The sequence below is a fragment of the Typopeltis vanoorti genome, chromosome 15 (genome assembly GCF_054136105.1).
Source record: "Typopeltis vanoorti isolate ZY-2024b chromosome 15, IOZ_Tvanoo_1.0, whole genome shotgun sequence".
Classification (NCBI taxonomy): domain Eukaryota; kingdom Metazoa; phylum Arthropoda; class Arachnida; order Uropygi; family Thelyphonidae; genus Typopeltis; species Typopeltis vanoorti.
This window is the reverse complement of record NC_143563.1, coordinates 110,287,636-110,303,188: the sequence shown is the minus strand read 5'-3', so window position 1 is coordinate 110,303,188 and position 15,553 is coordinate 110,287,636. Positions and strand designations below refer to the sequence as shown.

Below are 15,553 nucleotides of genomic sequence, written 5' to 3'. Positions count from 1 at the left end.
AGTATAACTCCAAGTGAGTATGAAGCATCCCATCTGTGGATCCCAAATTTTAAAACCTTATTTATTTTTGAGAAGAATAAAAATGAGCATTCTGTTTAAAAAGAATGATAGTTTTATTACGAATCGAAGTTGAGCAGCTTTTAAGTGTGAAATGTAGAAATTTTATATGTGTATATATATATTATTATTATTATTATTTCACTGCCACCTCCATGGAGTCCAAACACTCGTTGTGGAAGACCCAAGCTATCCACACAATCTATCATACCTCTCCTTGAACTCATTAACAATGTGTTCACAAATGAATCTTGAACCCATTCCATTTACAACTCTCCAAGTGAAAAATCTAGTCTTCACACCTTTACTTAACTTCCAAGGATGCTTTTGCTCTGTCCAGTCCAGCCAAGTGCTAAAACATTTCCTCTGCATCAATCCTCTAAAACCTTTTAAAGTAAGTGTTTTTCTATCATATCCCTTCTTTTCACCTATCAACCAACTTTTGCAATCTACACCCCCCCCCCTCAATCTATCCTCATAAGGAATGTTCCACAGACCACTCGTCATCTTGGTCGCTAGCCTTTGAATCTTCTCCTTCACTTCCTCATCTCCAAGAAACTTGGGAAACCAGACCTGAGCAGAGTAATTCAAACGTGGATGTAACAAGGCCCTATAAAGAAAATAACAACTTATCTCTACTTGTAAATGTGTTCTTCAATAACCAAGTAAGCTTATGAGCTACCTTAGCAATATGTCCTCCAAACTCCAATCTTCTAAATTTCTATATATATATATACACCCTCTGTCCAAAAAGAAACCGAACTTTTCAAAAATAGAAGAAACTAGTGGCGCCACCTGTTGTATCTTTTGTTGTCGAAAGTGGCAACCTTCATTAGTGTTGTGCCAACTGTTTATGACATTTGTTTCATTAGAAACCGAGTTATAGTGCCAAGAGTGACGATGTGTTTTGACGAAGGGTCGGTCGTCACGATATTTATGCCGTACGCGATGAATTCTTGCTATCAAATCGCTTCAAAACTTCAAGATAACAATCACCATTGACCGTTTGGCAAGGTGGAACAAATTCTTTGTAGATAATGCCCTTGGAATCGTGGAAACAAATCGGCATTGTCTTTACTTTTGACTTCTCCAAGCAACTGTTTTTTCGGATGCCCCTCTTCTGGTGGTCTCCACTCAGCACTCTGGCACTTTGTTTTGGGCTCATACTCAAAACACCATGTTTCCTCACCAGTAATGATCATAAGGAAGTTTGAGTCTTTACAACATTTTAACAAGATCCTTGCAGTTCAATTCGATACGTTTTTTGGTCATCAGTCAACTTGTGGGGAACATATCGCAAATTCAATTTACGAAGGCCCAAACTTTCAGTCAAAATGTTGTGCACAGTTGATTTTGGAATCCCCAATTCATCTTCAATCAATCTCACGGACAATTTTGGGTTTTCTTTGAAGAAATCACCCACTTTTTGGATGTTAACTTTGCTCGGTCCAGTTTTTGGATGGTCCGGCTTTTCATCATTCTCAACTTCTCACAACCACTTTGAAATCGCTTAAACCACTCGTAAACTCGAGTATGGGATAAACATTCATCACCTTATGCTTTATGAAGCATTTGATGCATTTCAAAAAGCATACGGTGATGAATGCTTATCCCGATCTTACATGCAGTGGTGGAAATTATTATTTTCCTGACTTCCATGGAGTCACAAGACTCATCGTGGGAGGTCACCAAAGTCTATCACACCACTTCCTTAAACTTGTTCATTGTCTGCATGTTGGCCATGCAGACAATGAACGGTATTTGATCTCAAACCAGGCTCCTTCAAATGAACAGCGACAATCCTGCCTATCTCCAATTCTTATCTTTTCTATCTTTTCTAAAATACTAAACTCTTCACATTCTATCCCTGTAACTGTGTCAGGACAAAATGGGGGTGCGCAGCAGCTAGGTTCTCGTTCCTGCACCCTGTTAGTACCCATTAGGGGAAGCTAAAGCTGCTATCAACCAAACACAAGTGATCGAACTAAAATGCTCCCAAATTTCTGCCCTAAAGGATCCTACCTGGGGTCAAGCCTAAAAATAATATCATTTAATATTGAAGGTTTCTCCATTGTCAAGCAAGATCTCATTGCAAATATTTGCAGAGATAATGACTGCGATGTGCTCTGCCTGCAAGAAACTCACAGAGGAGAAGGTGCTGCAAGACCTTACATCCATGGCATGAAACTCATCAAAGAAATACCCCACGATAAATATTGCAGGGCAATATTTACAAAAGAGAACTTGATCCCATCATCCATTGACTCAACGAACAACAGAAACATTGAGATTATTACGATCACATTTAAAAATATCTCAATCACCTCAGTCTATAAACCACCAGAAGAAGCTTTCTCCTTCCCTGACATCCTCCTCAATAATAATGCATACATGACTAATGTTGTATTAGGTGACTTTAACAGCCATAGTGTTAACTGGGGTTACACAAAGTCCAACGAAGATGGAGAAGTTGTTGAAAAATGGGCTGAAACCTTTCTCTAAACCTGATACATAATCCAAAACTCGCTGCATCTTTCAACAGTGGCAGATGGAAGTGAGGCTATAACCCTGACTTCATATTTGTTAGCTCAAAAATATCCAACATCTGTGTTAAAAAGGTTTTAAATCGGATTCCACATACTCAACATAGACACCTATAATGCTTCAATTCAACCCAGCAATTATGCTTAACACCGTCCCTTACAGACGACGATTTAACTTCCAAAAAGCTAATTGGAAGGGTTTCATGGAAGATCTTAACCGTTCCATAGAAGAAGTCCCTCCAAACCCTCAAGAGTATCCAGAATTCATAAAAATACTGAGGAAAATCTCTACCAAACACATCCCCCGAGGATGCCGCACAAACTACATTTCAGGCCTTTCCAGGGACATACAAGCCCAGTATGCCGATTACTTACAACTTTACAATACCAACCCCTTCTCAGAAGAGACTATCCAAGCAGGAGAAAAATCATGCTCCAAGATGGCAGAGGAAAGGCATTCCTCATGGAAAAAAGAAATAGAAGCCCTTGATATGATCCATAGTAGCAGAAAGGCATGGAACTTTATCAACAGAATTAGGAAGGATTTCACTAAGCCATATGAGCATTTGCAGGTAACAGCTAATCAAATTGCTCACCAGCTGCTGCTGAATGGAAAATTCACTAAAAAACACACAAAAAATAAGATACTTAGAACCCCAAGTGAGGAACAAAATATGATTAACTCAGATTTCACCATTACTGAACTCAACGCTGCCATAAACCTATTAAAACCTAGAAAATCTGCAGGCCTTGATGATGTCTGTAATGAACAGATTAAACATTTTGGAACCAGGACTAAAGAGTGTTTATTAAACCTATGCAGCACTTGCCTCAGAACCTTAAAGATACCAACTATCTGGAGGCATGCCAAAGTGGTGGCCTTTCTGAAACCAAGGAAAATCCCAACCAAAGCAAAAAATTACAGACCTATATCACTACTCAGCAAACTTTTTAAACTCTATGAACAATTAATTCTGAATAGGCTACAACCCCTAATCGAACCCCATCTTATTGCTGAGCAGGCTGGCTTTAGACCAGGCAAATCCTGCACATCACAAATTCTCAACCTCACTCAATATATAGAAAATGGTTATGAGCAAAAACTAGCCACAGGAGTAGTCTTTGTAGACCTAACTGCAGCATATGATACCATAAACCATCTCACACTCAGAAATAAAATATACAGAATAACTAGAGACTATCGCCTTGTCCTCCTGATCCAATCACTCTTGGAAAACAGGAGGCCAAAAAAATGGCCTCCCCCAGGGAAGTGTGTTATCACCATTACTTTTCAACATCAATGTCTTCCCATCTTTCAGGAACTAGAAATTTTATCTATGCTGATGACCTTGCCATAGCTACTCAGTCAAAAAATTTCAAGTCCATTGAAACTACTCTATCACTTGCCTTAAATAGTCTAACCATATACTATACCAGCAATCAACTAAAACCAAACCCCTTGAAAACCCAGACTGGCCTTTTCCACCTTAACAATAAGGAAGCTACAGATTTCTTGGGAAGGCTCTAATATAGAACATTCCTGGAAACCAATCTACCTTGGTGTGACTCTCGACGCACCCTCTCATATAAAACCCACATAGAAAAAACAAAGGCAAAAGTGAATGTAAGAAATAACATACTAAGAAAGCTTACCTCCTCCAAATGGGGTGCAGACCCTAGTACACTGAGATCTTCTGCCTTTGCCCTTTTCTATTCTTCTGCTGAATATGCTTGCCCAGTATGGTCCAGATCCTGCCATGCTGAAAAACTTGATCCAGCATTGAATGAAAGCTGCTGCTTAATTACAGGATGCCTGAAACCAACACCACTAAAAGACCTGTATACTTTGGCTGGTGTTGCACCCCCTTCAATTTGAAGATCTGCATTCTCAGCTGATGAAAGAAGCAGACAAATGAATGAATGATGAATGCCACCCACTGTTCGGCCAGACCGCAATGCCCCAAAGACTAAGATCCCAACATAGCTTCCTGACAACTATTGAACCACCTAAAAACCTCCCAGAGACAAGACTTCAACAATGGCTTGCATTATATCCTGAAAATAATACTGGTATTCCAACAGCCGAACATCTTCCACATGATGCCCACTTGAACTGGAATACTTGGAGAAGCCTGAACAGACTCCGGACAACAGGATGCTGCAAACAAAACCTCATCAAATGGGGCTACCTCACTGACCCAGACAATTGTGAGTGTGGGACAACCCAGTCCATGGAACACTTTCTTTCTTGTCCCTTTCTTCCATCGCCTTGTGCAAAAGAGGACCTTATATCCTGCACAGAAAGAGCAGTTGATTGTGCAAGATACTGGAGGAACATCTGACCGTGTTTATTGTATATAAGTTATGTATAGTTTCCTTTTTTTTTCATATTTGATTATTATTCCCTGTATAATTCACCTATCAAATCTAAGCTGATCTCATTGTAATGTATCCTAGTTTGTTGTAAATCATGTTGTACCACTTACTTACTACTGTACTACTTGTCTTTGGATACGAAATTAAAAAAAAAAAAAAAGGACATAATTACACAGGAAAAAAATACACGGGATAAAATTGCGCTGCAAAAATTACACTTGGAAGAAATTACACAGGGAAATAATTACGCAAACAAAAAATTACACATAGATAAAAATACACTAAGAAAAAAAATTAAAAGGAAAAAATGCACAAGTAAGAAATTACACATAAAATAAAATTTACCAAAAATTGTACAAAATTTATAACCAGCAAGGGGTAAATCACTAGTGCAGATTTGGGCAAGGGGATTAGGGAGGTGGTTGAGTTGGAAACTCAAAGTGATGTAGTGATTAGCTACTCTAATTAGTACTTACCTCAGATTTACAAGGAATAATTTCCTAAGGTAAAACCAATCGACAATTGCTAATCACAATGAGCTGCTCAAGAATTTCTAAGAATTGTTTGGGTGAAGGTATATAAGTAAATTTTTGTCTCACATTCTTCAGTTCTAGTTTACTGACTCATAATACAAAACTAGTGTATAACTTGCAACGAAATAAATTTCGTGATTAATTTTTTTAATTAATTTTTAATTTACCCATGGCTGATTTTGAGTACGGCGTTAGTAATAAAGGCGGTTCAAATTATAATTTACAAAGGATTTGAATTTGTTCGTCATCGTGAAACTGCTATTGGAACTATTCATTGGCAGTGTGCAAAGTTTAGAACTTTACATTGTCGACCGCTGCTCCATACCAGAGATAACAAGATTATCCATGAGTCTTCAGAACACTGTCATGTTAATAGGACTTTTGAATCTGAAGCTCATCAACTTGCAAATCAAATGAAAAGAAAAATGTCGAATCCAGACGCAATGGCTCGTGCAATTATATCTAACAGACGGATTAAAAATGTGCCTACCGAAGAAGAGCTCCATGACGAGACGATTAAATAGATCCAAAGCTAAAACAATCGGAAACGTTCTGTCAAATCCAGATAACAAACATTTTGAAATACCAGAGAAGTACTCTAAATGGATTATTCATGATTCCGGGGCAGAAGATCCAGAACGTATAATACTAATTGGTCACAAGACTCTTCTAGATCAACTTGTAGTAAACGATTTTTGGCTAGCAGATGGTACATTTAAAGTCTTTCCAGAAATATATTATCAGTTATGTGGTATCTATGTCTAATATGATTCAGGCATTGCATTTCCTTGGCTACTGGCTCTTCTACCAGGGAAAAAGGAAGAAATATATGTGAAGATGCTGAACATGTAACTGGAGAAAATTCCTCAAGGTCGACCATGAAAAATTTTGACTGATTTTGAAACAGCAGCAATGAATGCTTTCCGTACCGTGTTTGAAAACATCGAAATTGGTGGCTGCTTTTTCCACTTATCACAATCTATTATAAGCAAAGTAAATGAATGTGGACTAAAATCTCTATATGAATCCAATCAGTCATTTGCAGTACACATTAAAATGTTACGATCCCTTGCACTTTTACCAGAAGAAGAAGTGTTAGAAACATTTTTAGAAGTTGCTGATCTGTTCTCTAATTTAGACGAATATAATGAACAAATCGAGCAAGTTCTCCTTTACTTCGAACGTACATATATTCGAGGTCAACAGCTCAGGAACGGCACTTATAGACAACCTCTATTCAATATTTCTACTTGGAACCATAGACACTCTGCAGCCAACTGTATAGCTAGAACTACAAGTTGTAGTTGAAGGATGGCACTATGAATTTCAGTTGCTCTTTCAGTGTTCCCATCCAACTGTTTGGAAATTTTTGGATAACATTGTTAAAGAATTATCTTTACAACATACAAACTATTTGCAGCATTTAATTGGTCAATGAAACCCAGGACATCGTAGGTACATTTCGTTAAAGCAATGTATTTCAAATATTGTACAAAATTACGACTCTAATAGACGATTGGATTTTTTACGTTGTGTAGCTTATATGACTTAGTGTTTGTTATTATTTTTTTTAAATAAAAGTAATTTTTGCAATATTAAGAAAGTTTATGTGTTTAATTTGACAACAAAATACCAATAATATTTTAATCGAATTAAAGTCAACAGGTAGGTCTTATAAAGTATTACAAAATTAACGGAACTCTTATCTGAAAATAAATATAAAATTCATCATAAAAATTTAAAAACTGTGAAGTAAAAAACTTTGGTGTAAATATTCAAATTTGTGTAATTTTTTCTTAGTGTATTTTTATCTATATGTAATTTCATCCTTGTGTAATTTCTTCCTTGTATAATTTTGGCAGTGTAATTTTATCCCATGTAATTTTAACATGTACCCCCCCCCCCCCCGTAACTACATCTGCTGTTAGCCAAATCTCACTAATGCTTATAACATTTGGCAAGATTACACTAACAGTCGCCTGTCATACTAAGACCATAGGTCCACACATCCTACATCATTCTTTCTATGCAACCTGTGTATTGATTTGTTTGTTATCATTTCCTCTTCAGTTCGCTTCTGCCATTAGTGCCAACCAAGGCAATTAGTTCTTTTGCCTTTCCTTTTTGTATCTGGACGGCAGAACGAATATCGTTAATATTTGTGTGAGCAAAATGTGATTTTGTTATGGTTTCTTTAAGTACTCCTCTAATCATAGTCTCCATACATAATTTTCTCTTTAACTTGTTTTTCTCATTTGTTCACGTGATCTTTATTCTTACCTTGGACTACCTACTGCTTTCTCTTCTCAACCCTGCTAATCTCTTGCTGCTTCTGCAAATTTCTGATTTCACACTTTGTAATGTGAAGGATAACATGGAAGTGTGTTATTTCCTTATTTAGGTCCACTTCATTCTCCTATAAAAATTAGAATATGAGAGGAGAATTCCAAGAGTTTTTTCCCTGTGTGGTGAGTAGGAAAAAATAATAGTGGATAGATCCTTGTTGGATGAAAATTGGAATTTGGTGACCAAAGCAGATGACATATTTGAACTATTTAATGATGACTTTATTAGGATTTCATCCCAGTACAGCAGGCCATATTCCTAGAAGGATATTGAGTGATGAAGTGTTAGAAGTGAAGGAAGAGGATGTATTCCGAATACTGAGTACACTAAATGTTAATAAGGTGTGTGTGTGGGGGTAGGAATCTAGCCTCATTAACATTTCACCACGTTTTAGGGAAATCTGCGCTGCAACTGTGAATGTGCCAATAAATTGGCTATTTAATGATAGTCTTGCAATGGGGCAGGTTCCTAGAGAGTGGAAGGAGGGTAAGATAGTACCATTGCATAAGGGTGGTATCAAACTATAGGCCTATTTGTATTTCTTCTGTAGTTAAGAGTTTAGAGAAATTGGTAAGAGCTCATATACAGAATTGGGTAGATGAAAGCAATATGCAGGACAATATGGATTTGTTAAAGGGCATTCTTGTTTTGGTAATTTGGCTGGTTACCTTTTTACACTACAGTAACAAGAGCAATGGATGAGGTTAATGCCATACACTGTCAATTTTTCAAAGGCATTTGACAGGCTGCCATTGGTTAGTGGATTGAATTGGTGATTGGCTCTCTGGTGGATATCAGATAGTTGTGTATAGGAGAGCAATATCAGGGAGTAGGAAGGTTACAAGTGGAGTTCTACAGAGTTCAGTTCTGGGACCATTGCTGTTCATTCTTTATGTCAGTGATGTTGTCACGGAGATGTTCAGTTGTTTGCAGTTGATGTGAAGTTTGGGAGGATTATTAATAATAGTGCTGATGTTTTTGCTCTTCAAGAGCATTTGAATGGGCTAGAAAGATGGACAAATGAATGGGTGTGTCAGTTTAATGCAACTAAATGTAAGGCTTTAAAATTTGGGATCCACAGATGGGATACTTCATACTCACTGAGTGGGGTTATACTGGAAGAAGTAGAGGGTGCAAGAGATCTTGAGGTGATTGTGGATAGTGATTTGAAGGACATATTGCGAAGGTTGCAACTGTAATGAGAAGAACATTGACCACAAAAGATAAGTGTGCTGGTCCCATTGCATAAAGCTTTGATCAAACCACATATGGATTTCAAGGAAATGAAGTAACTTTGGAGAGGATGCAGTGTGACGGATAACAAAAATGATATCAGGACTGTACAATGTTGATTATGAGGTCAGACTGAGGGCATACAGACTGCACAGTTTGGTAGATAGAAGACAAATGGGAGATATGATTGAGACATATAAGCTTTTGAGGGGTTATGTTAACACCGAGGAGATTTTTCATATGATAGAATGAGGGGAAGGAGCAAGGACAAAGAGCCATCCCTGAGAGTTGCAGAAGGGAATGGTAAGTAAAAGGGTAAGAAGTAAGTTTTTTGAATGGAGAGTTGTAGGAGCATTGAATGCATTGTCTAAGAGGATGGCCAACATGCAGACAATGAACAAGTTTAAGGAGGTGGTGTGATAGACTTTGTTGACCTCCCACGATGGGTCTTGTGACTCCATGGAAGTCAGGAAAATAATAATAATTTCCACCACTGCATGTTCAATATGAATTCTTACAAAATATTTCAAGAATGTTTTCAACCCCAGGTGGATGGATAAAATAAATTACAGTTTATATAATATAGAAATTATATGTGTAGGCCTGAAATGGATCAAGAAAGATATATGTTTAGTCTATAGGGTAGGATTTCCAGAATATCTAATCCTTAAAACACCTATACAGTATATGTGTAGCCCTGTGGATACAGCATTTGCTTACATAGTGCTAGGATGCTTAAAAAAAATCTGTTATAAGTTCGATTCTAATGTGGTCTAGATTCTTGGATATTGATTATCATGTATGGTGATGTTTTGTGGAGAAAACATACATTTAGAGATAATAATTACTAACTAGCATACCTACAGGAAGAAGAGACCACGGACATCCAAGACTCAGATGGAAAGACCAAATTCATCTGCAGAGCAGGAACAGGACCTTAAAAGCCTATACCTGAATTGCTCAGATGACAACAACAAATTACTAACTAAATTTATTTATCTCATAAATTATTAAATCAGTATTTCACCATGGTCACCAAAGCATCTTTATGGCATAAAGAATTGCAGCTAAGCATGTGTGCACAAGGCACACTTCACTAGTAATGGAATCTTGCTGTAGGTGTCAAAATAACAGTCTTGCAGATTTTTGGTAAAATGAGGTAGCTGAATTTGTTCACTTATATCCATTCCTGTATAAAAGAGGAGGTTTGTTCCATTGGACCTGGTGATTTGTATCCATGAATGGTCTGATACTCCAGAATGGCCTGTAGTGTAGGTAATGGACTCTTCTATATAAATTCCTCCAGATCTTAGTGGTTCTTTCTGTTGTCCAAAATATGAAAATTTGCAGGAGCAAGGGATAGTCATTCCCTGGATAGTCAAGATGATGGTGAGGATCTTTTGGTGAGTGGATAAGGGTAGCTAATTTTTGGTATGGTTTGAAGAAGGTCTCTCTCTGTGTGTGTGTGTGTTGGGAGGGAGGGAGGGATTGGGTTTGGAGGATTTGCAGGGTTTTGTTGATTTTGTGAAGAGGAAAGCCTTTACTCTGACTTCACTATTCTCTTCACTGAAATTGTGTCTGGGACACCCTTTTAGCCAATGGCTTTCCCCTTAATGAAATCAGCATTTTTCTTTGTGCATATCTCTTAAATCCAATTATGTGGAAATCTCATCCTCAAACAATCAGCCCAATGGCCAAGAATATCCATTCTAGCCCACTAAGTGAGACTATTTAGGGTTTTTAGGCCTATTTCCCTTATGTTCTGCATCATCCTCACTTACCCAACATGGTGCCTGCATGTACATTTTTGTACATTGTTCATTGATAAAAGCAGTGTTTGACTCTTCTGAAACATTGGAAGTATTAAAATGTTTTGATTAGAAATCTTCCACATTGTAATGCAGTGATCTCTCAATTATCTGATCTTCAAATGAATGAACCTTTGATTAATGACTTCTGCTACAGCATAATGTATTTGTACCTTTAGCTATTTAATGCTTGAGTAATCCAGTTGGCAATTGCTCTCCTATTGCAGTGGAGAGTCATTAGTGAAATGCAGTTCCTGAATGTGATGAGTATTAAAAACAGTAAATGCATTTAAAGGTGCATTTAGATGAACATTGGATTTCGTTGTTGTGAGGCCCTACTATGTTTTCCCTCTTGGCTCTGTAGAGGTCTGATGATAACAGCTGAAATCTGTTCTGAATGAAACTGTGTAGAATCATGGAAAGAAAAAAGTGTTATATACTTGGATAATACAGCAAAGGTATCTTGTTACTAATACTGTATAATTTTTTTTTCAACTTGTTTCTTTCTCATGTGTTTTTTTTTTTTTTTTTTACTCAAATATAAATTTGATTAGATATAAATCCATCATTGCTGTTAGTCATAGCAGAATTAATAATGAAGAAAATAATTATATTTTTCTTGATATAGTATTTTATTTTGATCATTTAAAGGAATCGCCCCCTGAAAAGGAAAGATCAGATAAGCAAGATGTTGAGGAAAATGAATCTTCAGAGCATGATAGAGTAAGTGGATTCTCTTACCCCATATATTTCTCCGTTTCTCTGTCCTTTCCTTGTCTGATCATCATTAACAGTGTTATATACATGGATAACATGGCAAAAATGTCTTCTTACTAATACTGTATAATTTTTTTCAACTTATTTCTTTCTCATGTTGATTTTTACTCAAATAAAAATTTGATTACATATAAATCCATTATTGCTGTTAGTCATAGCAGAATTAATAATGAAGAAAATAATTATATTTTTCTTGATATAGTATTTTATTTTGATCACTTAAAGGAATCTCCCCCTGAAAAGGAAAGATCAGATAAACAAGATGTTGAGGAAAATGAATCTTCAGAACATGATACAGTAAGTGGATTCTCTTACCCCATATATTTCTCTGTCCTTTCCTTGTCTGATTTTCTTTAGTACATCATCATGAGAATTAACAATGTCATATATATGGATAACACAGCAAAAATATCTTGTTACTAATACTATATAATTTTTTCCAACTTATTTCTTTCTCATGTTGATTTTTACTCAAATAAAAATTTGATTAGATATAAATCCATTATTGCTGTTAGTCATAGCAGAATTAATAATGAAGAAAATAATTTTATATTTTTCTTGATATAGTATTTTATTTTGATCACTTAAAGGAATTTCCTCCTGGAAAGGAAAGATCAGATAAGCAAGATGTTGAGGAAAATGAATCTTCAGAACATGATACAGTAAGTGGATTCTCTTACCCCATATATTTCTCTGTCCTTTCCTTGTCTGATTTTCTTTAGTACATCATCATGAGAATTAACAATGTCATATATATGGATAACACAGCAAAAATATCTTGTTACTAATACTATATAATTTTTTCCAACTTATTTCTTTCTCATGTTGATTTTTACTCAAATAAAAATTTGATTAGATATAAATCCATTATTGCTGTTAGTCATAGCAGAATTAATAATGAAGAAAATAATTTTATATTTTTCTTGATATAGTATTTTATTTTGATCACTTAAAGGAATTTCCCCCTGGAAAGGAAAGATCAGATAAACAAGATGTTGAGGAAAATCAATCTTCAGAACATGATACAGTAAGTGGATTCTCTTACCCCATATATTTCTCTGTCCTTTCCTTGTCTGATTTTCTTTAATACATCATCATGAGAATTAACAATGTCATATACAGGGTGTTCGGGATAAATTTGACATGTTTATAATTAATTATATTTTTCCGTAAGTTACATGTATTAACACACACTTCTCTTCATTTAAAAGGTTGGACCCTTCTTCATTCATATACAAGATGTCATAAAGGATGGATAGCTGGAACCCACCTGAATCATGGAAGAGAATAACTTGTATCATGATGATTCGTGCCGGCCATCAAAATAAGGATATTTCGACTGCTGCCCAATGCTCCCTGAATACAGTAAAAACAATCAGGCATGAACTAGAGACTTGCAATGGTGACTACGAGGATGTAGCAAGAAGAAAGATCCCTTGCAGACGATCTGATTGCATTCGTACAGCAGAATTCCTCGCAAATCTGCAGGAACAGGTGTTGTGAAGATCCCTGGCATTGGAATTCAGGCTACGTGGAGTTGCTAAACACTGTAGTCAAGCCCTGGATAACAAGGGTAGCCAATGGTAGGCCGTATGTATGGCAGCAGGATTCGGCCCCTTGCCACACCTCTGGGAAAAGTCAAAAATGGTTGTCTGAAAATTTCTACGACTTCACCAGTCCAAATGTTTGGCCTCCAAACTCCCCAGACCTTAACCCCATGGATTATTTTGTATGGGGCACAGTTGAAAAAGACACCAATCGCACTTCCAGTAATACAAAAGCCCAGTTAATGGATAAAATTAAAACAGTTTTTGCGGCCCTTCCCAGAGAGACTGTAGCATCAGCTTGTTCGAGGTTCCGAAGCAGGATTGAAGCTGTGATCGATGCTAATGGTGGTTATTTTGAGTAAATCTTGTTGATAGTATTGTAATTAACTCTGCCTGTAATGTTTTTTGTCAATTCATTAAATTTAATAGATACAAAGAAGATTTTCTTTTTCCTTACGAAACTGTCAAATTTATCCCGAACACCCTGTATATGGATAACACAGCAAAAATATCTTGTTACTAATACTATATAATTTTTTCCAACTTATTTCTTTCTCATGTTGATTTTTACTCAAATAAAAATTTGATTAGATATAAATCCATTATTGCTGTTAGTCATAGCAGAATTAATAATGAAGAAAATAATTTTATATTTTTCTTGATATAGTATTTTATTTTGATCACTTAAAGGAATCTCCCCCTGAAAAGGAAAGATCAGATAAGCAAGATGTTGAGAAAAAAGAATCTTCAGAACATAATACAGTAAGTGGATTCTCTTACCCCATATATAAGGGGGACCGGAAAGTAATCAATTAGTTTTAATAAGTCATTTTTAGCTGATTGTTTTTTCTTAAATAACACATAAATTATTAATTTTTATTTTTATTTAAATATTAGCATTACTTTTCTATTTAAAAAATCTGTTTTTATTTAATTTTAGATTATTATTTTTTAATATGGCAGACTTTAAAGATGAAGAGCATCATTTACGTCATTGTATGCTGTTTTTGTTTCACCAAGGAAAGAATGCTACCGAGGCTACCAAAATCATTTGCTCAACTTATGGAGATGTATTGAAGATTAACAAATGTCAGCGATGGTTTAGGAGATTTGCAGAAAAAAATTTTGATCTTTCTAATCGTCCTCGATCTGGAAGACCTATTACTCTAGATGATGATGCTCTTAAGACTCTTGTTGAATCAGATCCAAAACAAACCATACAAGAATTAGCAAAGAAACTTAATTCATCATGGTCAACTGTCCAAGAGCACTTGCATAAGTGGCAAGGTTCTTAAACAGGGTGTATGGGTACCGCATGAAATGTCAGTAAACAATAAAGCACAGAGATGGGCGATTTGCAATTCATTGTTCACCAGACAACAAAATGGCCTCTTTTTGGAATGAGTCTCAACTGGTGACGACAAATGGGTGGTGTATAAGAATAATAAACGCAAAAAACAGTGGCTTTCTCCAAATCAAACTCCAATTCCAACACCTAAAGATGGACTTCATCCACGAAAGGGTCTGTTGTGTGTTTGATGGGATATTCATGGAATTATTCATTGTGAACTCATGGAACAAGGTAAAACTATCACAGCAGCCATCTACTGTGAACAATTAGAGCAACTACATCAAGCATTGTTAATCAAACATCCTGCACTTGTCAGTCGAAAAGGGATAATTTTGGAGCAAGATAATGTAAAACCACATTCTGCAAGAATGACTCAAGAAAAAATTAGGCAGTTAGGATGGGAACTTCTACCACATCCTCCATATTCGCCGGATATTGTCCCTAGTGACTATCACTTATTCAGGTCCTTAGAACACAGCATAAGAAATAAAACCTTCCGTTCGCAAGATGATGTCCAAAGGAGTTTGATATCATATTTTGCCTCCAAAGAAAAAACTTTTTTCAAAAAAAAAACGAATTCTAAACTTTGTAGATCGTTGGAATAAGATTATAATTAATGATGCCGATTATAGAATTGAATAATGTTAATTTGTTCTTTAATAAAATTTATATTAAAAATGTAGTTCAAAAAATTTATTACTTTCCGGTCTCCCTTATTTCTCAGTCCTTTCCTTATCTGATTTTCTTTAGTACATCATTAACGGCTTTCTTCATTCAGTCCACTTCTGGATGGAAAGCCTCTCCATGCTTCTTCCATTTAGAAATATAGAAAAATAAAATAAGCCATTGTAATTGATTAAGTTGCTGATATTTCACTAGATTTCGAATCTGTATTCTCAAAACATAAAGCACTTGTCACAAAACAAAATAAATAAAATCCTAATAGTGTCAGTAGGACTGGTTATATAAGTATTCCATGGCC

General features: G+C 35.9%; 1 protein-coding gene across 3 annotated transcripts in view; it reads left to right on the top strand.

Annotated features, from left to right (window-relative positions):
- LOC150099075 (uncharacterized) overlaps positions 1–15,553 on the top strand; it is a 162,297-nt gene that overhangs the window by 30,874 nt on the left and 115,870 nt on the right. For 2 of the 3 annotated variants that reach the window (XM_090405060.1, XM_090405058.1), the window contains exons 2-6: positions 11,548–11,619; positions 11,899–11,970; positions 12,264–12,335; positions 12,629–12,700; positions 13,911–13,982. In XM_090405060.1, the coding sequence (XP_090261186.1) occupies positions 11,548–11,619; positions 11,899–11,970; positions 12,264–12,335; positions 12,629–12,700; positions 13,911–13,982 (360 nt within the window). The remainder of the gene's footprint in view (positions 1–11,547; positions 11,620–11,898; positions 11,971–12,263; positions 12,336–12,628; positions 12,701–13,910; positions 13,983–15,553) is intronic. The other variant, XM_090405059.1, reaches the window with a different exon arrangement.